Here is a 26,813-nt window from a genome sequence, read left to right as displayed (position 1 = left end):
TTAATGGTATCAGAGCTTTTGCTTTAATATTTCACAGCAAAAGCACAGAAAGGACGGATGTGTTTTTCCAGGTAAATATAATTAAAAATCAAACAAAACCAAAATATTTTTATTTACAAACAAAGAGGTGAACATGTATGTATGTATTTAACAGATTCTATGTGATGGCTTCTATTGGCATGAACAGTTCATTGGTATCACAGTGCTTGCTCAGACAATCAAATGAAAGTTCTGGCATGTGGGTTTATGTACATTGCAGAATCAAATACAAAAATAAAATGAAAAAAAAAAAATAGGGGGGGGGAGGGATTTGGATGACAAATTGATGCACTAACATAAACAGATTAAATAAGCTCAAAAGTAAATGCATTTGTATAAGACTTATCCACTAAGCCAGTCACACTCATAAGAGGGACACACAAATTCCATTTGGTTTGATAAGCTCAAGCCTGTTTGACCAGTGTTCCTATACATTCCCCAGCCATCACATTAGCAGTGTGAGGCCGGCCTCACTCACCTACCCTGCAGTCCTGCTGCTTTCGTGGTTCATATAAAATTCTCTACATTACCCACCTTCCGATCAAACATGTTCCCTTCACAGAATCACTGAACTGGGATAACTTCATGCGTTCAGCCACACGTACCAACCCCCACACCTGCGTGGAAGGGAGTGCAGAGTGGGCTGAACTCATGGGTGTGCTCCGCCCTTTTTGGACAGTCCCTCCCTCACCCAGAGGGAGGGAAGCAGAGACACCCCACATCAGGCCCCCGCTCTCTCTCTCTCTCAGGGGGCCAATGTCCCGTAGTGCACTACTGTCCTCACCCCCTGGAGCTCCCTATCAGAGCTGGCTTTTAAGGCTGGGGGGGGGGCCACATACAACACCAAGGCTACTGGGGGAGCATTCAGTCAACTGAGACTCTACCTTCAGTGGATCAGCTCTACTGCTGTTCAGATGATCTGGAAATACTAATGTGAAGAGAAAGAAAACAAAAAAGCTCCACAATGTCAGTAATGAAGAGAACAGAAAGGGCATGGGGGGAAAGGTAGGTGGAGGCCGGATGTCCAGTCCCTCTGAAATGTGAGTTAGGTTAGAGGGGCCTGTTTTCCCTCTCAGTCCCCCGCCTTCACAAGCCGGGCTCCTCTGCCCATCATCCAAAGTGCAGGTCAAGGAGAAAGTTTAAATAAGCGTAGGGGTGAGCTCCTCCCCACACCCTCTCATTTCAGTCTGTGTTTTTATAGTTGTTTTCTAGGTTCTGACTATCCCACGTCCTGCCTCTTGCACGGACGGCGTTTTCTCTTCCGAGCCCACACAGGCAGGCGAAAAGCACCGTCAGCCAGGCAAACAGACCTTTCCGGCAAACAGCAGTCCCACTATGGTGAAAAAGATGGACAGGACAAAAAGTACGTATGAAGACCCGACTACTGTGTTGTTGGGTAACTTGTATGGTTGTCCTCCGACTTCATTGATGTAAAATCCTATTGGGAAAATGAGGGCAGCCATGCAGAACAGGATCACTGCAGGAGAGAGACACACACAAAGGTTAAATCTCCACATCAACCCTACTACAGCCAGTTCTAATGCATCCATGACGCAGCAAACACAATCATACATGTAGGGCAGCTTAACACCAATTCTAAAGCCAGACTCATGCTCCTGGGAAACACATGCTATTAAAAGACTGAATTGAGAGTAAACCATGGACAGCATAATAGCTGTATTTATATCCCCTCAATAGGTTATTGCTGATGACTAACACTATTATTTTTAAAAAGCAGAGAACCGGTCTCTCAGTAGCTACATACAAATAACAAGATCCCAAATGGCAATGAAAAGATACATTAAGCCATGTTCCACACAGTAATGTCTGTTGTAATCTAATTTCACTGGGCATTGTCAATGTGAGAATTAAACCAGCTCTTCACCGCATAATATGCTTAGATTACTAAGAGCAGGACAGGAAACTGGCCACAAAGGCTGGTGAATTTTGGGATGAATGAATCTCAATGTTTTATCAGACTAATAGATATTCTGAATAGAACAGGACCTCAAGTCATGGACAGTTATCTGCCAACGTAGCTGGCAGAGATGCTGGTGTTAATTACCCACCCTGACTAAGATCATTTACCTTTCACTATTTTACTATACAAGTCATACGTTCTCTCCCACATCCAACCCAAATATATCCATCCCACATACTTATCAGCTGTGATCATTTCTGTCCTGAAAAAACATCTATGACTGAATTAGCTCTTTTGCAGAACTGCCAATATAGTTTCAATTTATCCTATATTTGTCCCACTGAGATCACAGATTTTTTTTACGGGTAGGCCTCAGCACAGAGCATAACAAGAAAAAAAAAGGATAGAAAAACAAAAACCCTGGGAAAGGGAAAACTAGGCACGTACAAGAAAACATCATAAACATGCAGGAATATTCACACACTGCAGTGGAATATCAAGGATAAGTAAGAAGACAAGCACATCCTCAGACAAAGACAGTCTCGGGAGTGAGTTCTGTAAGTGATTACATTCCAGTTCAATTGTAGTTTCAAATATGAGGGCCATTTCTGAAGGACAGCTTTTCATAGAAAGGAGCGCCAATGCTGAAGTGTTATAGTGTTCAGGGTGGACCAGCCCACATATTGGTGTGGGTGCAGTGATGAGTTTGGAACTTGGCACCAGTGATAAACCGAAGAGCACGATGGTATACTGTATCCAAGGGCTTCAGCACTGAGGATGACACATGCATGTAAATTACGTCACCATAGTCTAGTGCCAGCAGGAAAGTGGCCTGAACAAACCTCTTCATACTATCAAATGAGACATGCTTTATTTATGTTTTTAAAAAAACACACAGATTTTCCACTTTCAATTTCTTAGTGAGACAGTCGAAGCGCGCTGAATGATAGCCTGCCATCATTGTAAATCTCTAGACACTTATCTTTAGATGACTCTTTCAATTTGTATGCCACCAAGGGTAAAGACATGTAGGTCTGGGATATTTTTTAGCATGAGCCCTAGAAAAAAGCAGAGACTATTTTTTTCAGCATTTCAGATGACCAGCAGTCTAACAGGTTTTAATGGCAGTAAAGGCACATTGTCAAATGCTTGGCTTATTGTGGTTACAACAGTATCATCAACATACAGACCTAGATGAAGCTCAGAATGAACAGATAAGCCAACATCATTTATATAAATAGTAAAAAAGACTGGCACCAAACTCGAGCCCTGGGGGACTCATTCAATCCTACTGCATTCCATCCATACATATACATACATACTGGGTTCTATCAGTGAGGTAATTACAGTAACACTCACAGGCATCTTGGTCCAACCCAACTGAAGACAATCTTTACAGAAGGTTGGAATGATCCACTGTACCAACACCTTTAGCTATATCATTAAAAAGTGCTGTGCAGGGTGTTTAAGTCATTTATACCAAGAAGGCTGTCATGGTTCTACGCCCAGGTCTGAAGCCAGACTAATTAAGTGTTTAAGACAATTTCTGGACAGATATGCTCACATTTCTTTGTTAGCCAGTGATACTAACATTGGCAGGAAAGCTTTGAGGCAATTGAAATCACTTTAATAGAGAAGGAGTACATAGGCATTTCCCTAAATTGGGTACAACCACAATATAAGGACTCACAAAAAAAAGGTTTTTAAAAAAAATGTTCACAGACATAAGGTAGAGTGATGAATAGATTTGTGTTTTAGCACAGCATTAATACTTTGATTATGAATAAATTCGTTTTTTGTTTATTTTTAAGCCACTGGCAATACTTGCTGGCAGTTTAATGGACAGATTAACCGGGACGACACTGCTTTACCATTTATTTCTGAAAATAGGAATGTACCTGTGAAGAGGTACTTGCAGGGAAAAAATAGACACGCAAACCTGACATCCATAATAATTGCGAAAAAAGCTTTCCAAAAAATTAAACAAGAGAGGAATGAATCTTAGCAAACTGAAATCAATTAGGAAGCATTACTCAGCAAGTACATTGCAGCTTAGTTAAAAGTTTCTCAGAAAATACAAATACCAGACAACTAAGAGAGCTACTGGGTAGAGATGACATCTAAGCTCCTGTGTCCTTCCAAAAGTAATTTCCCAATCCACCACTGAGCGAACAGTTATAATTCAGATGACATCATGCAGGGAGGTAGGTCCCCCCCCAGATGCCCAGCTAGCAATTTATGCAGTCGCTTTAAAGAATACAGCGTCTTAAAAATTCAATTTTTTCCCCACCAATTGTTATTTTTCTCCCCAATTCGGAATTGCAAATTGTCTCTCACAGCCACACAGCAGGAGCACTGGAGCTGAAGAGCAGTTCTGAAAGCGGCAAACTGGTCGGTCCACGATGCACTGGAGGAGAGGCTGAACTCTGGCCTGTGGCTGTGGTACCTGGTGCAGCAGTAACCTGGCCTGTAATGGTGCAACTGCTGTCCAGTGTGCAGGAGGAGAGGCAGAACTCTCATCTGTGGCTGAGGGTACCTGGTGCACCAGTAACCCCAGAACACAAGGCTGTAACCTGTGATTATAGCCTCTGCTCATGTGTTCAGTGCCTTTACCAACTCAACTGCTCAGGACGCTCAAGCTAACCTTTAAGAACAATCCTTGTAATGTTAAAATCACAGAGAATAAACAAAACAGTGATTCTTGTCATATTTAACATACTGTACAGTTTCTACAGAATACAAAGTAAGCCTATCTGCTGGAGCGCTCTCATCCCTATAGGATAGTTCGGTCTGCAATTTGGATTTACAGTGAGCCGCAAGCTTATAGCTATAGTAGCATCTGCTAATTAAGAGAAGCGGGCAAAGCAGTTCAGAGTACATTTTATCAAAAGCAGCACCTACAACAGAACAGTGCATCCCATTCAGCAAATGCTCAATTTCAAAGGAACTTAGCGAACAAGTAGCCTAGGCCTTTGTATTTCATAGGTTTATAAGAGCAGAAGTACCTTCTGAAAATGATAGTCAACACTTAAATCCAGAAATGGTGCAGACAAGAAGTTAAACGATCAACTGTACAATTACAGCATAATCCACAGTTCTGACAAACAAGTTCATATTTACATATAATTATCTTGTAAAGATATCCAATTACTCATCCCTCCAGGTTCTTTAAAAGCTGTGTTAAAGCCCTTTGGATATTTACTCTACACACACAGTATGAGTGTAAAACATTGGACAATGCTGGACCCTTCAAAATCCTCTGAATACATGGATAATTTTGGTTTGTTTACAGCTTGTTAATGGAGACAACATTTTGTTACCACCCAAAACTAAGTGCACATTTCCATTAGAAACTTCAAAAGTTGAATATATGCCATAGCATGACTGTGGTTATGGAACCACCACAGGAAAGAACAACATTGTACTCCAGAACATGTATGTGGACAGTAAAATTTTAAGGCCCAATTAGTTCTTTTTTTCTGGAAGTTTGGGTCTCAGACAGATACTGTCATTTACACACATTCACTTGCCTTAATGGATTCCCTGGAGAGCAATCTCACCCCATTGTTTAATCTCTGCTACTGCTGTGAGGGGGAAAACACAGATTTATCCCACAATAATTTAATAATAACTTGCTTAAGGACATTTAATATTATATAATTATTTTAATGGTGGCAGAGGAACATAAGCTTCAGAGCACTATTCTACCTTGTTATTTTCCCCCCAGGTCTGTAAGCAATAATATTTGTAAGTCAAACCTGTGAGGGATAACAAGCAGAGAGGAACACAGAGAGATGAGACCAGTTAAAGAGTAAAGCCGCGTTTCCACTGCAGGAACTTTACCCCAGAACTAGGAACCTTTTGAGGAACTCAGTGCGTTTCGACCGCAGGAACTAGGGTCTAAATTAAGTTCCGGGGGCTTTATTTTACCCTGCTCGGGGGGTAGTACTTTCCAAAAGTACCGGAACCTATGGGGTGGGGCGCAAGCGCTGAAAATTTCTGATTGGTCGACAACTTGCAGTGTTTTATTTCAACCGCCATTTAAAAAAATCTGCAGCCGCAAACCGATTTATTTTCATAATAACTTGAAATCAATTTCAGGTGATTAAATCGATAAAAATCAATAAATACAAAAGTAACCATATATAGTAATTGTTGGTAATCCGTTGTATATAAGTGGAATAAACCCCTCCGGACTGTCCCGGTTATTAGAAAATTATGTAGGCTACTTTGGTGGTAGTATGGGGTTACAGAAGAAATCATAGGACAGATGGACCGACGACAACGTCGCTTTTTCATACGTCAGTGGACTAATTTGCCTAATCTTCGTGGGACTTTAGACCGCGGTGGAAACGCAGACAACAATGGGCTGAAGGAACCTTTTAGTTCCTTGAAAAGTAGTTCCTGGGGAAAAGTTCTGGGTACTTTTGGTGGAAACGCGGCTTAATAGAACCAGCAGTGCTCAGAGTGATAGTTTCACATGTCTATGAGCTCTGTTAGCCAATTTAAAACCATTAAACAATTCCTAAGATTCCAGCTCTAGGTTCTGTCTTTAGGGAACTAACTCGGATTTTAAATAAGACTGAAGCTGCATTTCCATCAAAAGTACCCGGAACTACTTTTCAAGGAACTAAAAGGTTCCTTCAGCCCATTGTTGTCTGCGTTTTCACCGCGGTCTAAAGTTCCTCAAAAGGTTCCTAGTTCCGGGGTAAAGTTCCTGCGGTGGAAACGCGGCTTAACAGCCACCAGCAGTCACCAAATCTTCACAGAAAATATTACAATAGTATTTCAATAAGACATACTAGTAACATACTATTACAATAAAAAATGGATTCTATAGCCATTTCGTTCTCTGTTCTTACCCTTTCTGCGAATGTTTCACTATTTTTGGTTTGGCTTTGAACAGAAAAAACACTTCTGCACACTGCATAACCCTGTTCTTTCAAGCTGCTGCAGTCATGTCTCAGTGTATACTGTCTTCATTACACAAGACAGCATGGACATCGTATTGTGTTTTTGCTTTTTCTGTGCTTTTCAAAACTGGAAAATAATGGAACAGTATAATTCCAAAAGAACAAAACAAGTCCATTCTACAAAGCTTTACTAAGAATAAGGACGGTGAAATAAAGATCAATGGTGAGCTATTTAAAAAGGTTAATATTCCAAATGTAAGTGTGGAACACTGCCAAGAGCATGGTCACACAGCTGATTTGTGGCAGCAATAAATGGAAGTCTTTCTTTCAAATCTAGGGCAGCAATTTGCTCCTTAACACCAAGGGACATGCACTTGGAATGGTGCATTCGTTTTTACATGGAGTACGCAATAGCCAATTTTCTGGGCACATGGAGCCAGCTGATCAGATCTGCTTTCCAAGGCCGTCTGGCTAGCCCACCACATTACCGAGACATCCACTCATGCCACTGTCTGTCCCACGCTGACAAGCCTTATGCTGGCTCCAAGCTGTCCAGAATGCAGCCGTATCCATGGCAAAGGGACACAGCGACAGGCAGGGGGACCCTGATTAGACACCCGGAGCGTGGAGTCTGCGGATAGCCGGTCCCGCGGCTAACAAAGCCGCTCTTTCAAGCCGAGTGGCTGCAGGCCAGATCCTCTCCTCCATCCACCTGTGCGAGAGCGCACCGAGCGCGCTCCACTCACCTTTCACACACAGCTCAAAACAGCCTTCCTCAAACACCCGGCGCTTGCAAAATAATCCATGAATGACATGCCTTGTGAGCGAGCATGGCGACTGCAAAAGGAATATTTAGCATTGCATTTTGGGAACGACTTGTTTTTTTCCAGGGGTGTATCCCGACCGACTAGCCTGCTTACAGACAGCCTGCGTCTCTGTTTTTTGGATTGTGTGTGTAAACCGCTACCTGTGCAAATCAACGACAGCAAAACCTCCATTTTCCTGCGATTCCATTCGCTGTCCTCACACACACAGCACAAAGTGTTACAGAACAAGCTGTTGTATTAAAAGAAAAACATTATTTTAAGTCCTACTTAACAAGTCTGCCACCTACACAAAAAAAGAGAAGATAGGTAGTCATCCTGAGGGTAAAAAAACAAAAGCTACATAAAAAACCGAGGGCAATGAAAGCCATTAGGACTATTCCTGTAACAAGAACGATGTCATCACCACACCATTAAGGACCATTAATTACCAACTGTTCCACCATCAAATTTCAGCACCTCAGACAAAAAAAGTACCCAAACCCATTGGCTGCTACTCCAAAAAAAATATTGGCACCAAATAAAAACTTTAGGTGCCAAAATCTCTTGTCGAAATGCCCAACACAGAATCACAAACAATTTTGATTATATACAAGATAATTAAAATCATACACTTACATTTATCTTTCCAAATCCTTCCCAAGGGGTACTGTCAGCATTCCTCACATAGTTACTGAGGCTGGACTCATTTTATTTAACTGTCCTTATGTTACTTCTTACTGACTGAGCATGACTGAAAAATTGGGGTTGTATTTACTATGTTGCCAAACAGCAGGAGTCAACTCATTTCCCTATTCAGAGTTTCTGACCTAACCCAACAAGGCAGCTCATCCTATAGCTGCAGAAACATGCCCAGTGCTTATCTTTCTGATAACGCCTGAACTACAATCCATTTACAACTGAAATGCAATCTCCACTTTATATTGTATATTTGTTAGCTCACAGTGATGAGGTCAGTGGCAGCTATGTATTTAAAAGGCATGTTACCTGCGATATATATATATGCACAAAAGAACATGACCTACATTGTGTAAGAAGTTACCCCCTAGGCGAGAGACCAGAGAGCTAGGCTAGAAGAGGTGGAAAATCTTAATATTGAGTCAATGTTTACAAACCCTATAATCTCAAAACATCACAAGAAAACAAAAGAGCTCCTGGCGTAGAGAGCAGAAGAGATGTATTAAAACTTTTGTGACCATATCTAGGGTCACAGAGAAGAGAGAAAGCAGCTTGAGTTAGGTGTGAAAGCAGTTTCCTGAAATCTCCCACTTATCTAGCTACAACATCCAATAAATACGGTATAACAATTACGCATCACACTTACTGCACAATTTCCAATCACGAGACTGGCAAGACTTCAGCAATAATACAGGCCACAGCAAGTGATAGCAGATAGCAGATACCAGACTAGAAGCAGAACTAGTGCTATCACCAGCAGACAGGAACAGAAAACACACTCACTTCTACAATATAATTTACTGAGCATCCTGTTGTGGAGTACCTGTCATTGATCGAAAGCCTTTAAGGTTATAAATTAAAGCAATGGAAAAATGTTTTTACCAATTGCATACAATAATAAAAGATCATTTTAGGTGATAACAAGCAATGTGTTTGGAAGAAACTATGACCTTCACCTGAGAAACATTCTTCCAGTCCCTTCCAACACTTCATCGCTGCTCTTAGTTCATTCTTTTTTTCTAATTAACAATTCTCTCAGCCTTTTAATTATAATAATGATAAACCGCACAACATATAAATACAGCCTGTTATTTGTGCACACAGAAGTGCACAGGATAATACGGATTATTAAAATACAATTCAAGGGCTCAAAATACTTTCCTTCTTTACAGCTGCTGCCATAATACAAACCAACAACACTAATAATGTAGGCGATTAATTATTGCAGCCAAAGTGTGTGTGAGGCAGTAGTCTTCTGCGAATAACTGTCTCCACAGTTTATGGGCTCACCAACAGGACCTGCTACTAATAGGTTTTCGTAACGTTTCAATTCCTGGCCAGCCAGACTTCTTTCCTTGCAGATGCAATTAAGGAAGTAAACCTTAGATACAGGCAAACAACACAGGATGTTGGTAATGGACTGTATACAGCAGTTTCACAGCGCTTGCACTGAGTGCGTGAAAGGGTAACGACCTCTGACTGGATGGAATTTCTGGGTGGTATGAAAGGGATGTTGAAGAACAAAGATGGTGGTTCAATTTCAGGACTGTGTCAGAATTATTGGCCTGAAAGCAGCTTTTGTCTCCTTTGCTTGCAACAAGCAGGTGAAAGATAATAAAGCCATATTGACTGCCAAAATAAAAACGTTTACAGCCTACTGTGAGACATAAATGGTGAAAATTATTCCCACAACAATTTATTTTTCCACACATCAGAGGACCTCTTTATGCAACAAGAGACCAGCTGCTAACTAAAAAAATGCTGAAGACATTCAGTGTTATGTATTTCAGGAGCTAGTAATGATGACAGGATGAAGTAACTTACTAGAAGGCCCTCTCTGTGCAAGGAGTAACATTCCTTACTCAAGTACGAAACATTTACCTCAGACAACAACTGAGTGCATAGAAATATTGGTCATCTGAGCTACTGTGAAGTCAGGCCATAAGATTAAATTTCACTTCACTTATATTTTGGTTAATTCATTGAACTTTCCCAGTCCTAGTGTGAGGAGTATTTATCCTGTATTTATCTTTACTTAATCCTTATTTAACGAAGCACAAATGGACATACCCAATGTCAGAGTTTAACGCTGCGCCGCGCATTAGCGAGAAGCCACTTACTCCCAGTGAAGGCTATCCAGCGGGCGTACTTGGTAGCCTCGCGGCGCCAGTGAGAAGCCACGAGCAGGCCGCAGGTGACGGTGAGCGAGACGATGCCCATGATGATGAAGAAGAGCGTGGTGACCCATTCCGGGGGCAGCCGCGGTGGGATGCAGGTCCTGTCACGACCGTGGATGGTCTGGCACTGCCGCACGAGCCCCACCGTCAGAGCACCTGCAACACAGTCACTCGTCAGACCGCCGGCCAATCACGTCTCTGGGAATGTGGCACTGCCAGGCAGAACACGGGTTCAGTTTCACAGCATCAACATCTCCGCAGCCACCAGGGAAGACAGTAGCAACACAAACAAAATTTTAGTTCAGAGACTAATGAGAAAAAGTGTCACGCTTCTTTGACTTCAGCAGGGGATCCAGGGAAATGCATCATTATTGGTCACGTAAAATATTATTTTGCCTCTGGCTGAGAGAAATTAAACCATTTCTCTGCGATACGCCTGGGCGAGTTAACAGTTCCATGTGGCCTGCAGAGTTCCACAAACAGCACTCTCAGGATGGAGCTCCAGTGAAACAATTAGCCAGCCTGATGCCATTACCGCTGACTGAGCATGCCCGGCTCGCAGCATGGCGGCCCATCTGCTCTGTGCGCTCGCGGTAATGCCACTGACAGACAGCCCGCCCCCGATCCATCCTCAGCCTGACGCCTTATTACAGCTGAAGTCCCCGGGCCCCTATTCTGTGTCCACAGGCACTCTTCCAGTTGAGCGTGTTAGAATGCCCCTGCATGTCACGATCTCAGCGAAACATCCATTGCACCTAGTGCTCTCTCACACCGTGAGCTGCCTATTTCAGTCCACGATACTGACTTTTGTGATCAATTAAAAAACTTGTGGTTCGACATGGTTCTAATGTCTAACTTCGTCAAGAGGGGTATTGGGAGAATCTTGTGAAATGGTGAAAGTGACAATTAGGGCAAGTGGTCTTCTGCTGCAGCTCTGGGGCATGGGCTTGGTAGAGGGCCCACTGCAGGCTGCAAGGATTTCACAAATCCAAACAAAGACACAGCAACAACCTGCAGCCTACAGTACAGCAAATGGAACAAAGACAATGGAAAATAGAACAAAGATCATTTACATCAACTTTAGCATCACTTACCAAACCTGAAATTATATGTCAAGCTGTTTTCCCCTCAGAAAAATGAGAGCAGGTTTGTTTGAGAGTGACGAGCAGAGGAGACCATAAAAGAGAAAGCCTGAAAAGCGGTCCTCCACAGAGGACGAGGTGCCCAGTCTGAAGGAGGCCTATTTACTGCAAAATTTAGTCAAGACATCCAAGAAAATAAATACACTCCCAATCATTGCCAATGAATATTTTAATAACCAGTGTTTTAGGACAAGTATAACGTTTGACAGATGGCATCTGCTACACCACAGTTTAGCTGTCAGTTTGGCTTCTCTAAAAATAAGAAAAGAAGACCCTTGCCGCCTACTGGCTAAGGAGGACATCCATTTAAGTGCCAATCAAGCTCAGCCTGCCTAAACCATCTGGAGAGAGAAGGCAACTGGGCCAAAATGGCTCCATTCCCAAAATGATTAATCAAGTAATTAAGCCTAATGGTCCTTATTAATGAGATACTTTAACAAAAAAACATTAAACTGAGAGAAAAAGAAATTAGCATATGGTAAAATGTTTAGCTAAAACAGTCCAAACATCCAGTGTTGCAACATACACATCTGATCAAAGAACAGCTGAAAACCACATGGAGAAAAAACATCCATTCTAAACAGTTTCTGCCCTTCATATTTAAACAATCTGATATGTGAGGCACAATTTGTTCACAACTAAAACATTTGATTGTATTGCAGATTAGCAAGAGAGAAGGCAATGCGTTTGAAGCGCATACCTCTTATGCTTAAGGCAATGCAAGGGCCATTGAGTTCACTGGATATGATGCTGATCACTGTTAGGCTCTGGCTGGGGTCTGATGACCAGTGTGTCTGGGACAATTCAATTCATACAATTCAGCTTCACCACCATGGCTGTATTTGAGTTCCCATCCCATCACAAGGCTAACCACATTTAATGCTCTTTAATGGAAGAACACACTCCATGCAGAAACCAAACCACAGTGAGCAGTACTTTATAAAGCTCAGGCTGCTCTTTGTAAACGCTAAACAGTACAGATCTAATGACCAACTGCGCAAGAGCACAGATTACCTAACATTCCATTCCCACTGCAATTCAACAAGATTCACAGGAAGAGTTGTTATGGAAACAAGTCTGAAGGAGGAAGAACCAAAGTTCTGAACCAATAAAAGATGTCTCTGGTGGCTCAATTAATGACATCATACTACAAAATAGGAAGCCTGAACAGCCCGAAGTGCTGACACCAAAGAGAAGACTGCGTTTAATCTGCCTGTAGCTCACTCCTCATGAGAGATTCTTATTCTGTACTAGTGCCTGGTGGGCATAATTATCTCAGAGACCGATGCGCAGTGAATGGACAACACATACTGTCCTCACACCCAACCCACCACCCAACAATGAATGACCTTTCACGCTCTGTGAAACTAATGCAAAACTATTGCTGCTTCAAATATGAAGTTTTTAAAGCTAAAAATAAACAAAAAATATCATGTTCCCTACTCAGAACTGTAGCTGTACCTTACAACCCAAAAGAGAACAGAGCGGGTAGGCCAAGCTACAGCACAAGCTGGAAAAATCATCTGCAATGAATCATAGTGGGTGGAATCATCCATCAATTTGACGATACAGTATCTTCTCATTGTCTTGCACAAGCTAGAAGAAGATAGAAGTTTAAATGACAGATGTTCTCAATGCATAAAGACTGATATTATTTTATAACTGAATGTAATGGACAACATTTGAAAACTCCATGGCTGAGAACAAAGACCTGAAGCTGCTGGGGATTACTGTCAAAATAATATAAAGCAATTAAAAACAAAGCCTAGCATTTTGGTATTTGTAAAGTAACTGTGTGAAAGTCTTATATAAATTTTTAGCAGTGGCATTTGTTATGCTAGGTATTTAATTAATCCAGACAAATGAAATGCATGGGTATGATTTTTTATACAAAGCACAACAGCCCATTCTTCTGTGCAGCCTCCTCCGTGTAGTTTTCCACTGCAGGGAACATCTAACCAGAGGCGACCAACCATTTGGAAAACATAACTGCTTTCATTTTGCTTGGAAACGAGAGGTGCGAAAAGAAAAAGATGTCCACAATGAATGATTGAAAAGTGTTTTAATAAGGAAACTTGTTTTAACAAGAACTGGTCGGGTCAACTAGGATTCAGATAGGCTAAAGGTTTGGCTTTATCCTCATAACTGCTGTTATACAGATACATCGGAGAGGCTGCACCTTTCATACGTGACACTTGATTTTATTTGTCCTTGGTGACATCACTGAAAATCTTCTGGTGTGGGAGCCTCCCACACAGGAAGGGAGCGCTGGGTGCAGGTCCCACAAATAGCATCTTTTCCCTGACAGTACAGAGGATGCCTGTCCCCTCTCAGCATACTTATTAGCACAGTCAAACAAAACAAGGCACAGCAAAATCAACTCCCAAAATAAATATTTGTTCCACATGCAATACTCTAAAGATGCTGCAGAAATAATAATGCTAAAACAAGCAGGCCAATTGAACCTGAGACTCAAAAGATGTCAAGTTTGTCTCAACAACCTTACACTGAAATGTCAAATTGCCCTTAAATAGCACTTACTAGTCTACAAAAGCCCTGAGGCGGTGATAAACTGCTCCCTTGTACCTTTCTCAGAACTATAAAAAAGCAGAGACTGCGCACCAGCTGTTTTCTGTGACACACAGGCCTGCAATAGCCCGGGCTTTCTGACTGAATGAGAAGAAAGAATGTTCAGTCTAATAAGGCTAATGCCTGCATTTTTATAAATATTTCCCCAACACCAGTCAGTCTCCTGCTGGTTCCAGCTTCACAACAGAATACCCATTTTACAACCAGAAGGCACGCCATCCAACACCAGCTTACGACTATGCACAGAGGTCCTTGCTCTTGACTGACCTCTCAAAACTGTTAAAACATCCCCAGAGACCAGACAAAAGACTGAGCAAATGAAGCAAAGTGCAATTTCCATACATCACACGCAGCAGGGAGATGGAGCATGAGCAGGCCATCCTCATTCCCAGAATAATGAGGCTGAAAAATGGGTTGCTATCTGGTCCTCAGCAGATTCATTCCTCAACTTTGTCTGCTACTCTTTTCACCACCCGGGGCATGTCAAAGAAGTGAAAGTGCAGGAATTAAATGTTCATGTAATTTCAGGGTTAGATCTGAATTAAACTGGACGTCCTCTTTTCAGTGGCAAAGGGGTCATCACACTTTCACCTAACACCAGGGTGTAAAATTAACTTTTTTATGCACTAGCCACTGTGTCTGGTAGATTCTCAACCAGCCACTCACCATTTTTTACCAGCCACTTTTTAAAAATCAATATTAAAGGCTAAATACGACAGTGGGAGCAATACGGCTCAAACACCTGCCAGTCGCGCAACTTGCCTGCCTCATCATGCCGCCACTTCTCATTGAAATATCGTCTTTTTTTAGGACCCCATGTCGTCTCCTTATCCGGCAGCGACACACCACCTGTACTTTTTTCATTATCAGCGTCTGCTGGCCTCTTCACACCTGCTATATACCCCCACATTCCTCCACTTTACAGTCACTGTCGGTGTCTAGATATCCCCGCGGAAAACGTGCCAAAGAGGAGGGGTGGAGGCTCATGGCGGATGGCTATATCCTGGTCAGGCGAAAGGGCAGGCAAAACCGGCCAATGAGAAGCCTAGTTCGACGAGTCTTGTGGCCGTGGTGCGAGATGGGTTGCCAGGTTACTGCCATGTAAATAATGCAATAACACAGTACAGACAAAGTTTGGGCATCCGCCACTGTGGCGTGTGAGCCTCACAAATTTACCAGCCACTCCGCAAAATCACCCGCATTTGCAAATGCGGGTGTTAATTTTACACCCTGCCTAACACAGACAAAAATAAAGAGTTTTGACTGAATGCTTCGAACAAAACGTTTTAACTCCTAATGACAACATTTTGTCTGCGAAGCAGCATTTTAGCCGCGCTTTAAACATTGAACCACGAAGGAGTTTTTCCCTACTAGAAATGCTGTAGTCCCAGCAGAGTGACACCTTTCTTATGTTGGGAGTCAAAGCTGTTCAGTGGGGCAGAAACTAGGATAGAATCCAAATGCACTGTGGGTGAACTGCTAAAGATAATGCCAATACTGCTAGAAGGGCTTACTCCCATTAATAATGCAGCTTTCTTCCTGCAAAACCCTAAGTAGCAGGGCAGAGCTGCCAAGAACACGACTGGAAAAACCCGGAAATACAGATTAAAAGGAGAAATTAGGAAGAAATTAATAAATGATGCTGTCAACAGGTCCGCTACATACGTTTTGGAAATCCAAATAAGACGTGTTTTAGAATAAAGAAAAAAGCAATACAATCCAAATTCATAAAAAAAATGTTTACAAAGTATTAATCTCTGAAAATAACGGGATAAAGAGCGCAATTGATGGTATGTTGAGTATAACCAATTACTGAATGAAAAGATAAAAGCCTTTTATTAAGTTAAGGGTAACTGCTTCCCCCAAGATTAGCAGTATGCAGGTTTGTGGGAGGTCCAGGGCCACAGCTGGGGAGCTTTTGTCAAGCCAAGGGGCAGCGTATGTGGCAGCGGGGGACTGCATCTGCGTGACTGGTTGTCAGGGGTGAGAAGGCACCTGGAAATGTTCTAACCCCCAATGGATCCAACCACCCCAGAGGAACCACAGAGAAATGTGAAGTGTAAACACTGATCCACTCACTGATGATGGTGATGATCTCTACTTCTGTAATATATGGGGTGCAAGACAAAGACACTTGTGGTGTTCAGACAGGTAGGAGATAAAACTGTTGGAAGATTAGTGGTTGTATGCTCCTTGGAATGTGAGACTACCATCAGTCCAGCTGGTTGTGGTTCACATCATGGTGGCAAACAGAGGCAAGAACCACCAGGAGGGCTCTGTGTGAAGCCAGGGCAACCTTCTCCAGTGTCTTTCAGAAGTCAGCATGCTAACAACTTTGAAATAAAAAAACACAAACATCTGACACCTGCAGTTAGGGAAATCTCCACATGAGATCTATACCCAGCTAAAGGGCCAATGGGGAGGTAGCGCTGCAGTCTGCCTGCTTTGGGACATGCCTGACTCACACCTTATTCACACTGCATGCATTTATGAGATCCTAGGGACGTAATTACCAAAAGAATAAAAACAGATTAGAGAATGCAAAAACTACGACGCCATCACACCTTCATGGTGTTGGCGTCTTATTAAATACTGTCAAATATAAAAAGATGTTATTAATTCATCAGGGGGAGTTGCCCCCCCCCCCCTTTAATCCAACTCCCCCTGATGAATTAATAACATCTTTTTATATTTGACAGTATTTAATAAGACGGCAGTGAAAACGTGCCCAGCACAGAGTACAGGCATTCTCTGGGTGCCATTACTGTCCAACAATGTGCTACTGACAGGAGCCGCAGCAGGAATGAGTCAACAGAGTGGGCGGACAGCGGAGGCTGCTAGCTGCAGGCTTTTACTGTATTAATCGCCGCTCTAAACCCAACAAACAGAAAAAAAGAGCAGTTTCCCAAAAGGGAAACAGAAAAAGCGAACAAAATGGACGCACCTTATTTACAACATATCAGTCCACATATGCGATATTATTTCTAGATTAGTAGCATATTGAAAATCATTTACGGGTAAAATTAAGATCATAAAAATGTATTTCAGACTGATACAATTGAATAATTTCATTCCTATTCAATATACAGATCACCGTGCACTGCAGTATGCGTGGCATATCCATCTGAAAAGAATCTCAATGACACCATCCTTTCATAAAAACATTTCTCCCTGATATTGAATCAGCAGTTATGGCCTTTGCATCACTGTTTTGCCAGCCATACTTGCACACAGAGCACATCTGTTCCTGTTCATTCCTCCAATTCACCTTCCTGAAAGCCAGCAATGGCTTTTCATACCTCACACTTTGCATCCGTACGCTAGGTGCACGCAGCGCGTATCGGTTACATGCACGCAAAAGCACGGTCCACTGGCGAGCTATAATGGGCGAGGCCACTGCCTGCATGTTAGATGTGTACCCGGCACAGCACGAGCAAACTGCTGGTCAAGCAAAAACATACAGAAAAAAAAACACAGCTGCAGCATATCAAAACAGAGTAGGTGCTCTAAAATCTAGTGCATATATGACCTAGCTTATATTGCATCATCCTACTACTGTGTGCATTTTCTTAGCTACCTCCAGAGCTAGAGGTCAAGTAATAACAGCCAATATTTTAATAAGCGGTTTGAAATACCAAAGGATACTTGAATATTAGTACTGTCCTGGAAGAAAACAAACTCAAACCTTAAAAAGGACAGCTGCCTATTCCCTGATCCAATTTTGGGGTGGGGACGTGGGGGTTTACACTGAAAACACCGTTACCCAAAAGAGACACTTTCCAAAGAGAGACTCAGACAGTGGGTTTCAGCTCATGAGCTGAAAATAACAGGCAAGAATCTAGCCTAAGCTGATAAATCTATGCACATACCGTGTTTGAGTTTCTCTCGATTTTCAATCAAGAAACTAATAATTTCATTCATTATCTATACCAATCAGCAGATAATTATCTTTTTCCATTTAATCTTGTGGTTGCAACTGCTCTTTAGATCAAAACATTTGTCCATATCTACAGATTGTTTCAAATACGTGCATACTTGTTGTTTCAAACATGTACACTTTATCTTTCATTCTTCACTCAACCAAAGCCTGTTGACCACGTAAAGATAAATTCACCTGTTAGATGACGACACATTGACTTCTTAAATTGCTTCCATATCACGCTTTAAGCTCACAGCTAGTGCAGTTAACTAACCTAACAGCATCGAATTTTCCTAAAATGAATGTAATTTTCCTAAACTCTGTCCTATCATATAAATTCTAATGTGACATGAAACAATGCATTCCTACATAATATAAAAGGAAAAGGAAATCACCTTCTAACAGACAGACTACTCAGATTTGCGAGCTTATTAACCAAGCCTATACGTCTCAATTTTTCAGGCTCACATGCTGCCACTGGCAGAACTGTGGCCGAGCTGTAGACAGCTCCAAATATAGTACCTCAAAAGCTGAAAAACAAACCACTCATCTCATCTGTCAACATGGGTAGATTCTACGAAATATTTGTAAACAAACCTGCACAAATACAAATGCACTGGAGAATGAGAATTGAAGACCTTACACAAACTGAACAGATGTAAACACGTTAGCATTGTCAGGAGTTGGGTGAGGCAATGTGTGCACTCATTTTAGATCAGTACAGTGAAATCATGCATCAGCCACCCAAATAACCTTGGTGACCTTAAAGCCTCCCTGTCACTGGCAGGATGAAGCCATCAACACATTTCTGCTGTGGACTTCCATAAGTCAATGTAACAAGCAGATAAAAAACATTCACATACGCCTATATTCGACTCTTTTATTATTGACTGCCGGACCAGGTGTCCCTGGGGGTGGGGCTACTCCCATATGAATAGCAAGGTTTGAATAGCCTATTTTTTCTGCTGGAAGACGAAGGGATTGGGCGGTGGTCAAGAGTTTGCCTCGTTGCGGGGATTTTTTCCCCCCCAGTGTCTAGAAAAAACTTTGGGAGGGCTGAGGGAAAGAAAATGGCCTCTGAGTTCCTCATGTGTGTTGAGTTTACCTTCACACCCGTAACCATGCCACTTAAACACCGACGCAACAGTAAGCCACCACTGGGATTTGTAGGTGCCACGCCAATAGCACTCTTCTGGGAAGCTGGAACTGAGTTTATCAGGGAAAACGGCTAAACCTGAAGAGGTGCTAGCGGGGACGTCGCAGGTAAGCCCCACACTCAGGACCAGTTTGATGCCAGCACTTTCCTCAGGTTCTTCTCAAGCATTGCAGCACATGCATTTTACGTTATGGCCATTTCTCACGCACTGATCACAGCATATTTATAACATCAGGAATACCTGTTATTTCACCTACAAAAGGATCGTTTTCAATTTCACTGTTTCGGGATATGGATAAAACACTATGTTTGTTTGATAGCCTGCTGCTATTAAATATTTTTCTTTGAAGCTGAAAGATGGGATAGAAAGAACATATGAAAATTACATCTGAGATGGCCTTAGATGGGAAAATGGAAAACAGCGGTAGAGAACACCCCGATTTGGTAGTTGGGTAAATGAGGACATGGATAAATTTAGAAAGATAATGAAATGTCTCCCTTCTTATCTGGTTCATATCTTTAGATATGCTATGTATATCGGGAATCCTTTCCATCTCTGCCTCAGTGGCCCTCTGCTTTACGGTCAAGTTTTGTCTAATTGCTTTCAAACCAGTCCTGGTCGGAAACTTAAATTTAATCTTGGTTCAAAAGGTATCTAGTAATGTTTATAACACAATTATGGCAAATATTGACCAGGACCACTACATATTGATCCATTTTAGTTTGTGTATGTTTGTGTTGTGAAGACAGACAGAAATTAGGCTATTTAATGGCTGTAATAGATAGACATTTAATGGGAACAACAGCTATCACAATTTGTCTATATTACAATAATTTAACTGTAGTTGATGTTGATGATGACTGACAGTTCCTACTGATGGTTCCTTCTTACGCAGCAGTAAATTGCATCCCATTTCCTTCAGTGTCTAGTGATCGCCACATGCTTGATTCTCACACCTCTACTCCTCACCCAAATTACGACATGATGAATCACTTGTTTCATCAAGAGGTGGACATCTTAATTTGTGGAAGGATGTGTGGTCAATGGAAAACCTAAAATAAAAGGAAATATCTCAGTTGTTGATGTGAGTGGGCAAAGTCAGTGACAGTCAGTCCTCCCCCCCAACCCCAAAAGAATGCAATTTAGCCATCTTCAACATGGGGTAAGCAGGGGGCACACTTTATGTGCTCTTTCATAATGCCCTCAGGATCCCACACTCACTCCACACAGTCCTTGTAAGCAAAAACATTTCCCAATTCAGCTAGTCAACGGCGGTTTTCCTTTTAATTGAACTGTGAACGCCTGGGCTATCTCCACAGACGACCCTGTCTCCCAACAGACTTAATTAGCGCAAGCAACACACATCTTCATTTTCAACAATGCTTCCCCTGTTAGGTAATTATCATTTAGCAAATTAAGCTGAAACAAATCTTTCAACCTCATTTGATTTCTATACTTTATAAACACATGTGGAAACTGGGGGGGAATCTGCTTCTAGAGAAAAAAAAAACATTAAGTAATTCTTCTCCTTGGCTAGCAATTCTTCCAAGCGATGCACAATGAAATGAGTTAATGAGGTCCACCTGACATGAGGGTGGTGCCTGCATTGTTAATGCACAGGAAGCCTTGACCAGACACGAAATATGATTTCATTAAGTTTCTTTATTGGTATTTCTGACTGTCCACTATAGGTTTACCTATAGCCGAGAAAAGTGTTGGTACAATGGTACAGACTGACACATGAAACCTTCAAATAAGAAACCCTTTGCCCATAAATGCAATCTGCTAATGCTTAGCACTAGCACATAGGTTCCGAATTTCACCTGAATCAGGGCAACTGTTCCAAATGCAGTATGAGCAATCATGAAAATCTGGTAAGTCATTAAGGAGCACAATTTAATAAGAAAGAGAAAAAATGTGATTTCATATATGGTCCAATTTAGTTCAAGATAAGCCATTTTCTTTTATATAAAACAGATGACCCTGCATTTTCAATCACGGTGGTTTGAGCAATGAAAAATCATACCTTAAATTCCACCAAAACATAACCCATTAGCTAGATGGAAATATCACATCTATAGTTTGATTAATACAGGCCATCCTGTTTTTTGTGGAAAGGTGCTAGAATATCTGAGTGAAATTAGATGAAAGGACATAAAACAGGAAAACACAGAGTCTTGCATCTCAGTCTGCAATAACCTCAGAAAGCAATTGTTTATAAGACTGTTCCTTCTAAGTGCTCTGAACACAAAGCACTCTCCATGACATTTTGATTTGATTGTCTTCTTGGCCTCTGTAGCTCGTAGCTACCACTAGCACATCATCTCTCTAGGGGTTTGACCTAGGTACAAAGAATAGAGCTATAGAAAAGCAGGAGTCCAGGTTTGAAATGTATTAGCCAAGTCATTAGCTTTGCACGATCAATTCCTCTCTAGGGACACTGACCCTCTAAATGTTTTACATCCAACGCTTTTAAATGTCAAACATGCTGCCAAAAAAAGAAATGACCCTGTTGTGAATCCAATCTGAGAATTGACAGCTGAGCTTGAGTCTGATGTCAACGTTCAAGAACAAAGCAACAAAAGATTCTCTCCTTCAGGGCCAGCAACCCAGGTGAAAAAGAAACTAGCCTACATTCTAAAAGAATAACTCAATTTTTGCATTTGGAAACATGTTTTCTTGCTGTAAGCATTAAGCAATGGTTACAATAGTTAATTGAGAGTACCAGCACATATGCGCTATATGTACTGTGTGACACAATACCACCTGCACATGGAACCTTCAAAAAGGGCAGTAGGAAAAGAGTCATGCACTCCACAAGTGTGACGCACCAATCTGTGCTCTCATCCCACACAGACAGTCCCAGCCATGGAGCACTACTTCAAGCGCTTTTTTAAGCCCCCGGTGAACAACACTAGACAGAAAACCGCTTAAATGAACATGGTCATTATCTGGTTAGACCTTGCTTGGCACAAAACCACATTCTGCAGCTCTGAAGGTTGTCCTAGGTTAGTGAAAAGCATGCTGTACTCTGGTATTCCAAAACACTGCACTCCTCTCTAGATGTCATATAGCATTACTATGCTATAATTACTATACTGGAATGTTGTGAAGGAACAGGTCTGTGGCAAATTTACTCAAATAACTTGACTGCAACTGCATTAATCCAAAGAATGAGTCTTTTTTTATTGGCAAAGGACCTACTGTTTTGCAACAACTGCCAGACTACATAAGATGCTTTGGTCTGCAAAACAACGAAAAAGGCCAGGAAGACATAACCCCCAACTCCACGATCAATACTTAACACAGGGAAGGAAATTGGGATGATATTACGCCAAGGTGCCAGCTTAAATATCAGAACCCCAGAGAGCAACCAACTGGTTGCATTTTACAACGGTTTCACTTTGCAGTTCTAGTAAACTTTTTAATTGGTCGCTCCAATGTGAGATGAAGAACCTGCTGGCCAGATTCACATTTTTTCCCCTCCACTAAATTGTAAAATTTTAATTCCAACACAGATGGCTCAAGCTCAAATCGGTGAGAGACAAATGACACATGTGGGTAAGATTTTAATGACATTGCAGTAACTCTTGTTAGTTGGACGCAGACATTGCTTATTAGCCTATGCCCCAAATCATTTTTGTTGAAATTGGGCAGACTCAGTCAAGCGTCATTGCAGAGTGAATCCAGTTTCTGTATGGGATAGAAGCAGTAAAAGTGCATGTTTGTTCTCCCTCTCCCTTTATCTTTGTCCCGTCAGAGATGACTCACGACATCACGCATTAAAATAGAGAACAACACAGATTAACTGGCAAGCTAAATAGTTGGCTATATTTGCAGCATCTATCCTGCATCTTGGTTTGTTGTTTTTTCCAGTCCTGTTCAGTTATGTGATCACAACAAAATAGAACAAGCCACTTCATCATCTTGGAGCTACAATCCAATCAATCAACATTCTGGTAACTAAGCAAAAAAACTAGTCTAAATGACATGACAGCCAACATTAGCTAACAACATTACATTAATTTCACAGAAACTGTTATCCAGGGCAACTTACAAATATAGAAGAAACATACCCACATTCAGCAGATTAATATGAGCAACAGTGCCAGATCTGTTAACATGCAATATCAGTAATGCACAACAACTGCATACTAATCATGCCTCCCAAGAACCAAACTACAAATTATAAATAGACCACATTCAGACAACATCCACAAAGTGCTGACAGCTAGCTAGTTTGCAAGATGGATAGACAGATACGGACACAGAATTCATTATCACTGTATTGATGCTTTTACAGTTTTGCATAGTAGCACCATCATTGCAGATCATTAAAAATGTCCTCATGCATCATGTTTTACTAATTTTTCAATCTGTCCTGATCATATCCCTTATTCTTGAATATGCTTAATCATTATAATATAGAAGTTGGTGTCTTTTATTACAATCAAGTTTTTCACTCTGATAAGAGTGCATCACGTTTGGACCAGAAAAGCTAAATAAATTAATGCACCCTATTTCTGCTTGTAAAGTTTCTTTATTTACCACAACAAATCTGTAGCTTCTTGACAGATATATATTTCAAAGCAGTATGTTGACTAAAAAGAAAAAAAGACTATAAAAAGATCACCAGTCCTAGCTGAAAAGGCCAGCCTGAAGCCCATAGTCTTCAAAAATATCAAAAACAAAACAAATACCTTTTACAAATAGTTTTTCATTCAGTGAAGGTAACTGTGAGGGACAGCCGTTTGCTGCCTCCAAGCTTAAGCTTGTTTTCCTGGCTGTCAACTGATTATGTCACATCAACAACCCTCCTGCAGGAGACCGGCTCCACCCCTGCACACATGGGCAAAATGAGGCAGTGTCCTCTTAGGAGATAATACAAATACCGTTTCAACTTGGATTATTATAAGTAGGGAAAAACTGGTAAAACTAAATTGTACAGAAACTGACATGTATGAAAAGGATTCAATCTATAACATTTCACACAAATCCAATATATTCTTTACAATGGACATACTGTATTTAGCCTCTTTTTTGGTACAGAGTGCAGGTTTAATAGTGCGACAGTACAGGACAGGACATTTACGTGAAGCTCAGGCAGATGTAATGAGCCAGCATTGCACTTCAAAGCTGCACTATGAAGAGCCGTCCACTGCTGAATGAATGCAAATTGAATATTTGATTATTTACCAACAGTTATGTTTAGTGAATTTTCCATAAACAACACCAAACCTGGTAAGAGGGGTTTAACACCATAAAGGAAACCTACACAAGAGAACACATTTTCAAAATTCTAAATTCGCTAAGTTACATAACAACTTTGTCCATTTGATTATTTATTCAATTTCTGGCTGTTCATGTCTTTGGTTAAACGTCCTCGGAGAAAAACGAACATAGTCCACGACGTGTTTAATAGAGTAAGGGCAGTACCATATGGTGACCAAACAATGCTATGCATCTTAAAGCAAAGCCATACATTGTATGCACGTTATGCATCGCAGCGGTCGGTGCTAACTTGCAGATAATAAAACTACCGTTTTCCGTATTTACTTTCCACGCATGTTGACTTATCGGTATTCATTTCAACGTTAACGTTACATCCATTGCCCCTATCAGTCCCATAAAGACTAATAAACAAGTGAAAGGGTAGTATGCAACAGGGACGCTTATCAATGTGCAGAAATAAATCTTTTCGATCAGAATTCCTACATTTCTTAAAAGCAATTGACGTTAACCTCCACTCAGCCGTCATGTGTTAATCCTCGCACAGTTCCACCCGAAAACTACAACATCAGCTTTATGGTCAGCACTGATGCTGTGCATTAGGAAATAAACAACGTTACAGTAACTTAAACTGAACAAATATCAAATTAGTTGGTCCATGGGATGATTGTTATTTTGGTTTCTCATAATATTTCAGTGGACGAAGGATGCTTCAGCCATTACAATTATTTGGCAGACGTTCTTATCCAGAGCGACTAACAGTGGTGGAGAACAGTGCTACTCTCACGGATGCGAACGTAATAAAACAGCATTCAGTTATTTTTTAATACAGTGGTTTAAGCAATGTCCCAAAGTTTGCCACACTTCTGAACACAAACAGTTTCAGCGCGCACAAGAAAATGACAACTTGCTCGAACTAAAATAATAACAGAACTAATAATAATAATAATAATAATAATAATACGCTCACCTGCCGACTCTCCTGTGTTGATCCAATCTGGATTCGCAATGCTGGCGATGGCAAAAATATCTGCTGCCAGAAAAAGACATCCTGAAATAATGGTGAGTTTATCCATATCTCATATAGCTAGCTAGCGCGCTAGCTATCATAAAGCTTTAGAGTGTGTTTTAACTTTAGGCGAGTATCGATACGTTAGATGTGATCAGGTGAAAAGGTGCCCTGTTTCTTTGATGAAAAAAATGGTTTGAAGAAGTTTTTGTTTATTTCCGTCTCTATCTCGCCCCCTCCAAAAGAAGGAGACTGGATAGAGACTCAACCTTCCATTATTTCATCGGCTTGTCCGGCTACGTCTAGCAACGCTAGCTTTAACAGGCTGATACTAGTAATACCTGGCAAGCTAGCCTGCAAGAAACCGAATCTTGTCATCCATCTAGGCTGTTATCTAGCACGGTATCTAGCCGTAGAACGTGGAATGGAGGGGAGCAAACGACAACAAAAAAAGATTCCTCCTGAAAAAATCTGTCCCGTTGCTTCACTCGCTGGTGGAAAACACAGTAGCTGAACTTCGCAGCAAGCTACCTAGCTTAGCTATATCGAAATCGATATGGCCCAGAGACAGCGATCTCCTGACGCTTAGATATATTCTCGCAAAGCTCCGCTCAACAGACACATTTACAGCAGATCCTAGGATTTCTTACGAGTTCTGTGCGCCGTAAAGCGGCCCTCTAAACGCTATTAAACACCACAAATACATGCATGTGACGAACAAATTAGGTGTTCCAAATCAAGTGTCCACTTATACATTTCAAATAAAATGAATAACGAAAGAGCATATACACCGATTAAATGTCACACTACAACTACCACTGGCCTATTTTTCAATGTGTCCCTCAAGAAAGGGGGGAAATATCCTCCTCGTCCGTTCACTCTCCTCTGCTTATTTGCCCCTTTTTCTCCTCTGGAATCGCATCTGGAAGAATCCCTTCTCCAAATCGAGCGGACGCTAACAAGCGTCAAACGCATTCGATATGTATTTCAATGTTAACGGTTACATTATTTGCAGTCATTCTTTAGAGTGAATCCGCTTGAAGTGTCGTAGTATTTGGTTGTCCTCTCCGATTCACTGTCTCTTCTACCTTCCTCTCCACAAGGTTCAAAACCAGTGACACCGACCACCAACACGCAGCACGTTCCTCAGACACAACAGCCCAACAGCCCCCCAACATCGCGTAGCATTCGGGGGTTCCGCTCTCGCGAGATTTAC

At 41.5% G+C, this 26,813-nt stretch overlaps 1 protein-coding gene across 1 annotated transcript; it reads right to left on the bottom strand.

The window, feature by feature from the left end:
• On the bottom strand, window positions 1-26,813 carry LOC135248385 (uncharacterized protein C16orf52 homolog B). The gene is made up of 3 exons (XM_064322954.1): window positions 25,559-26,813; window positions 10,496-10,708; window positions 1-1,516 (listed from the first exon to the last, which is right to left on the bottom strand). Exons 1-3 carry the CDS (start codon window positions 25,662-25,664, stop codon window positions 1,332-1,334), a joined length of 504 nt encoding a protein of 167 aa, XP_064179024.1. The 5' UTR covers window positions 25,665-26,813; the 3' UTR covers window positions 1-1,331.

Source organism: Anguilla rostrata, chromosome 2 (genome assembly GCF_018555375.3).
Source record: "Anguilla rostrata isolate EN2019 chromosome 2, ASM1855537v3, whole genome shotgun sequence".
NCBI classification, from domain to species: domain Eukaryota; kingdom Metazoa; phylum Chordata; class Actinopteri; order Anguilliformes; family Anguillidae; genus Anguilla; species Anguilla rostrata.
This window is presented reverse-complemented; position numbering and strand designations above follow the sequence as displayed.

What these genes read in the sequence shown, in the direction of transcription:
- LOC135248385 (XM_064322954.1), bottom strand. Translation starts at nt 25,664, where the DNA reads ATGGATAAACTCACCATTATTTCAGGATGTCTTTTTCTGGCAGCAGAT. An exon ending in CAACACAGGAGAGTCGGCAG is followed by an intron (nt 10,709 to 25,558) that starts GTGAGCGTATTA and finishes ACTGTGTTGCAG; the next exon opens with GTGCTCTGACGGTGGGGCTC. An exon ending in CTGGATAGCCTTCACTGGGA is followed by an intron (nt 1,517 to 10,495) that starts GTAAGTGGCTTC and finishes TCTCTCCTGCAG; the next exon opens with TGATCCTGTTCTGCATGGCT.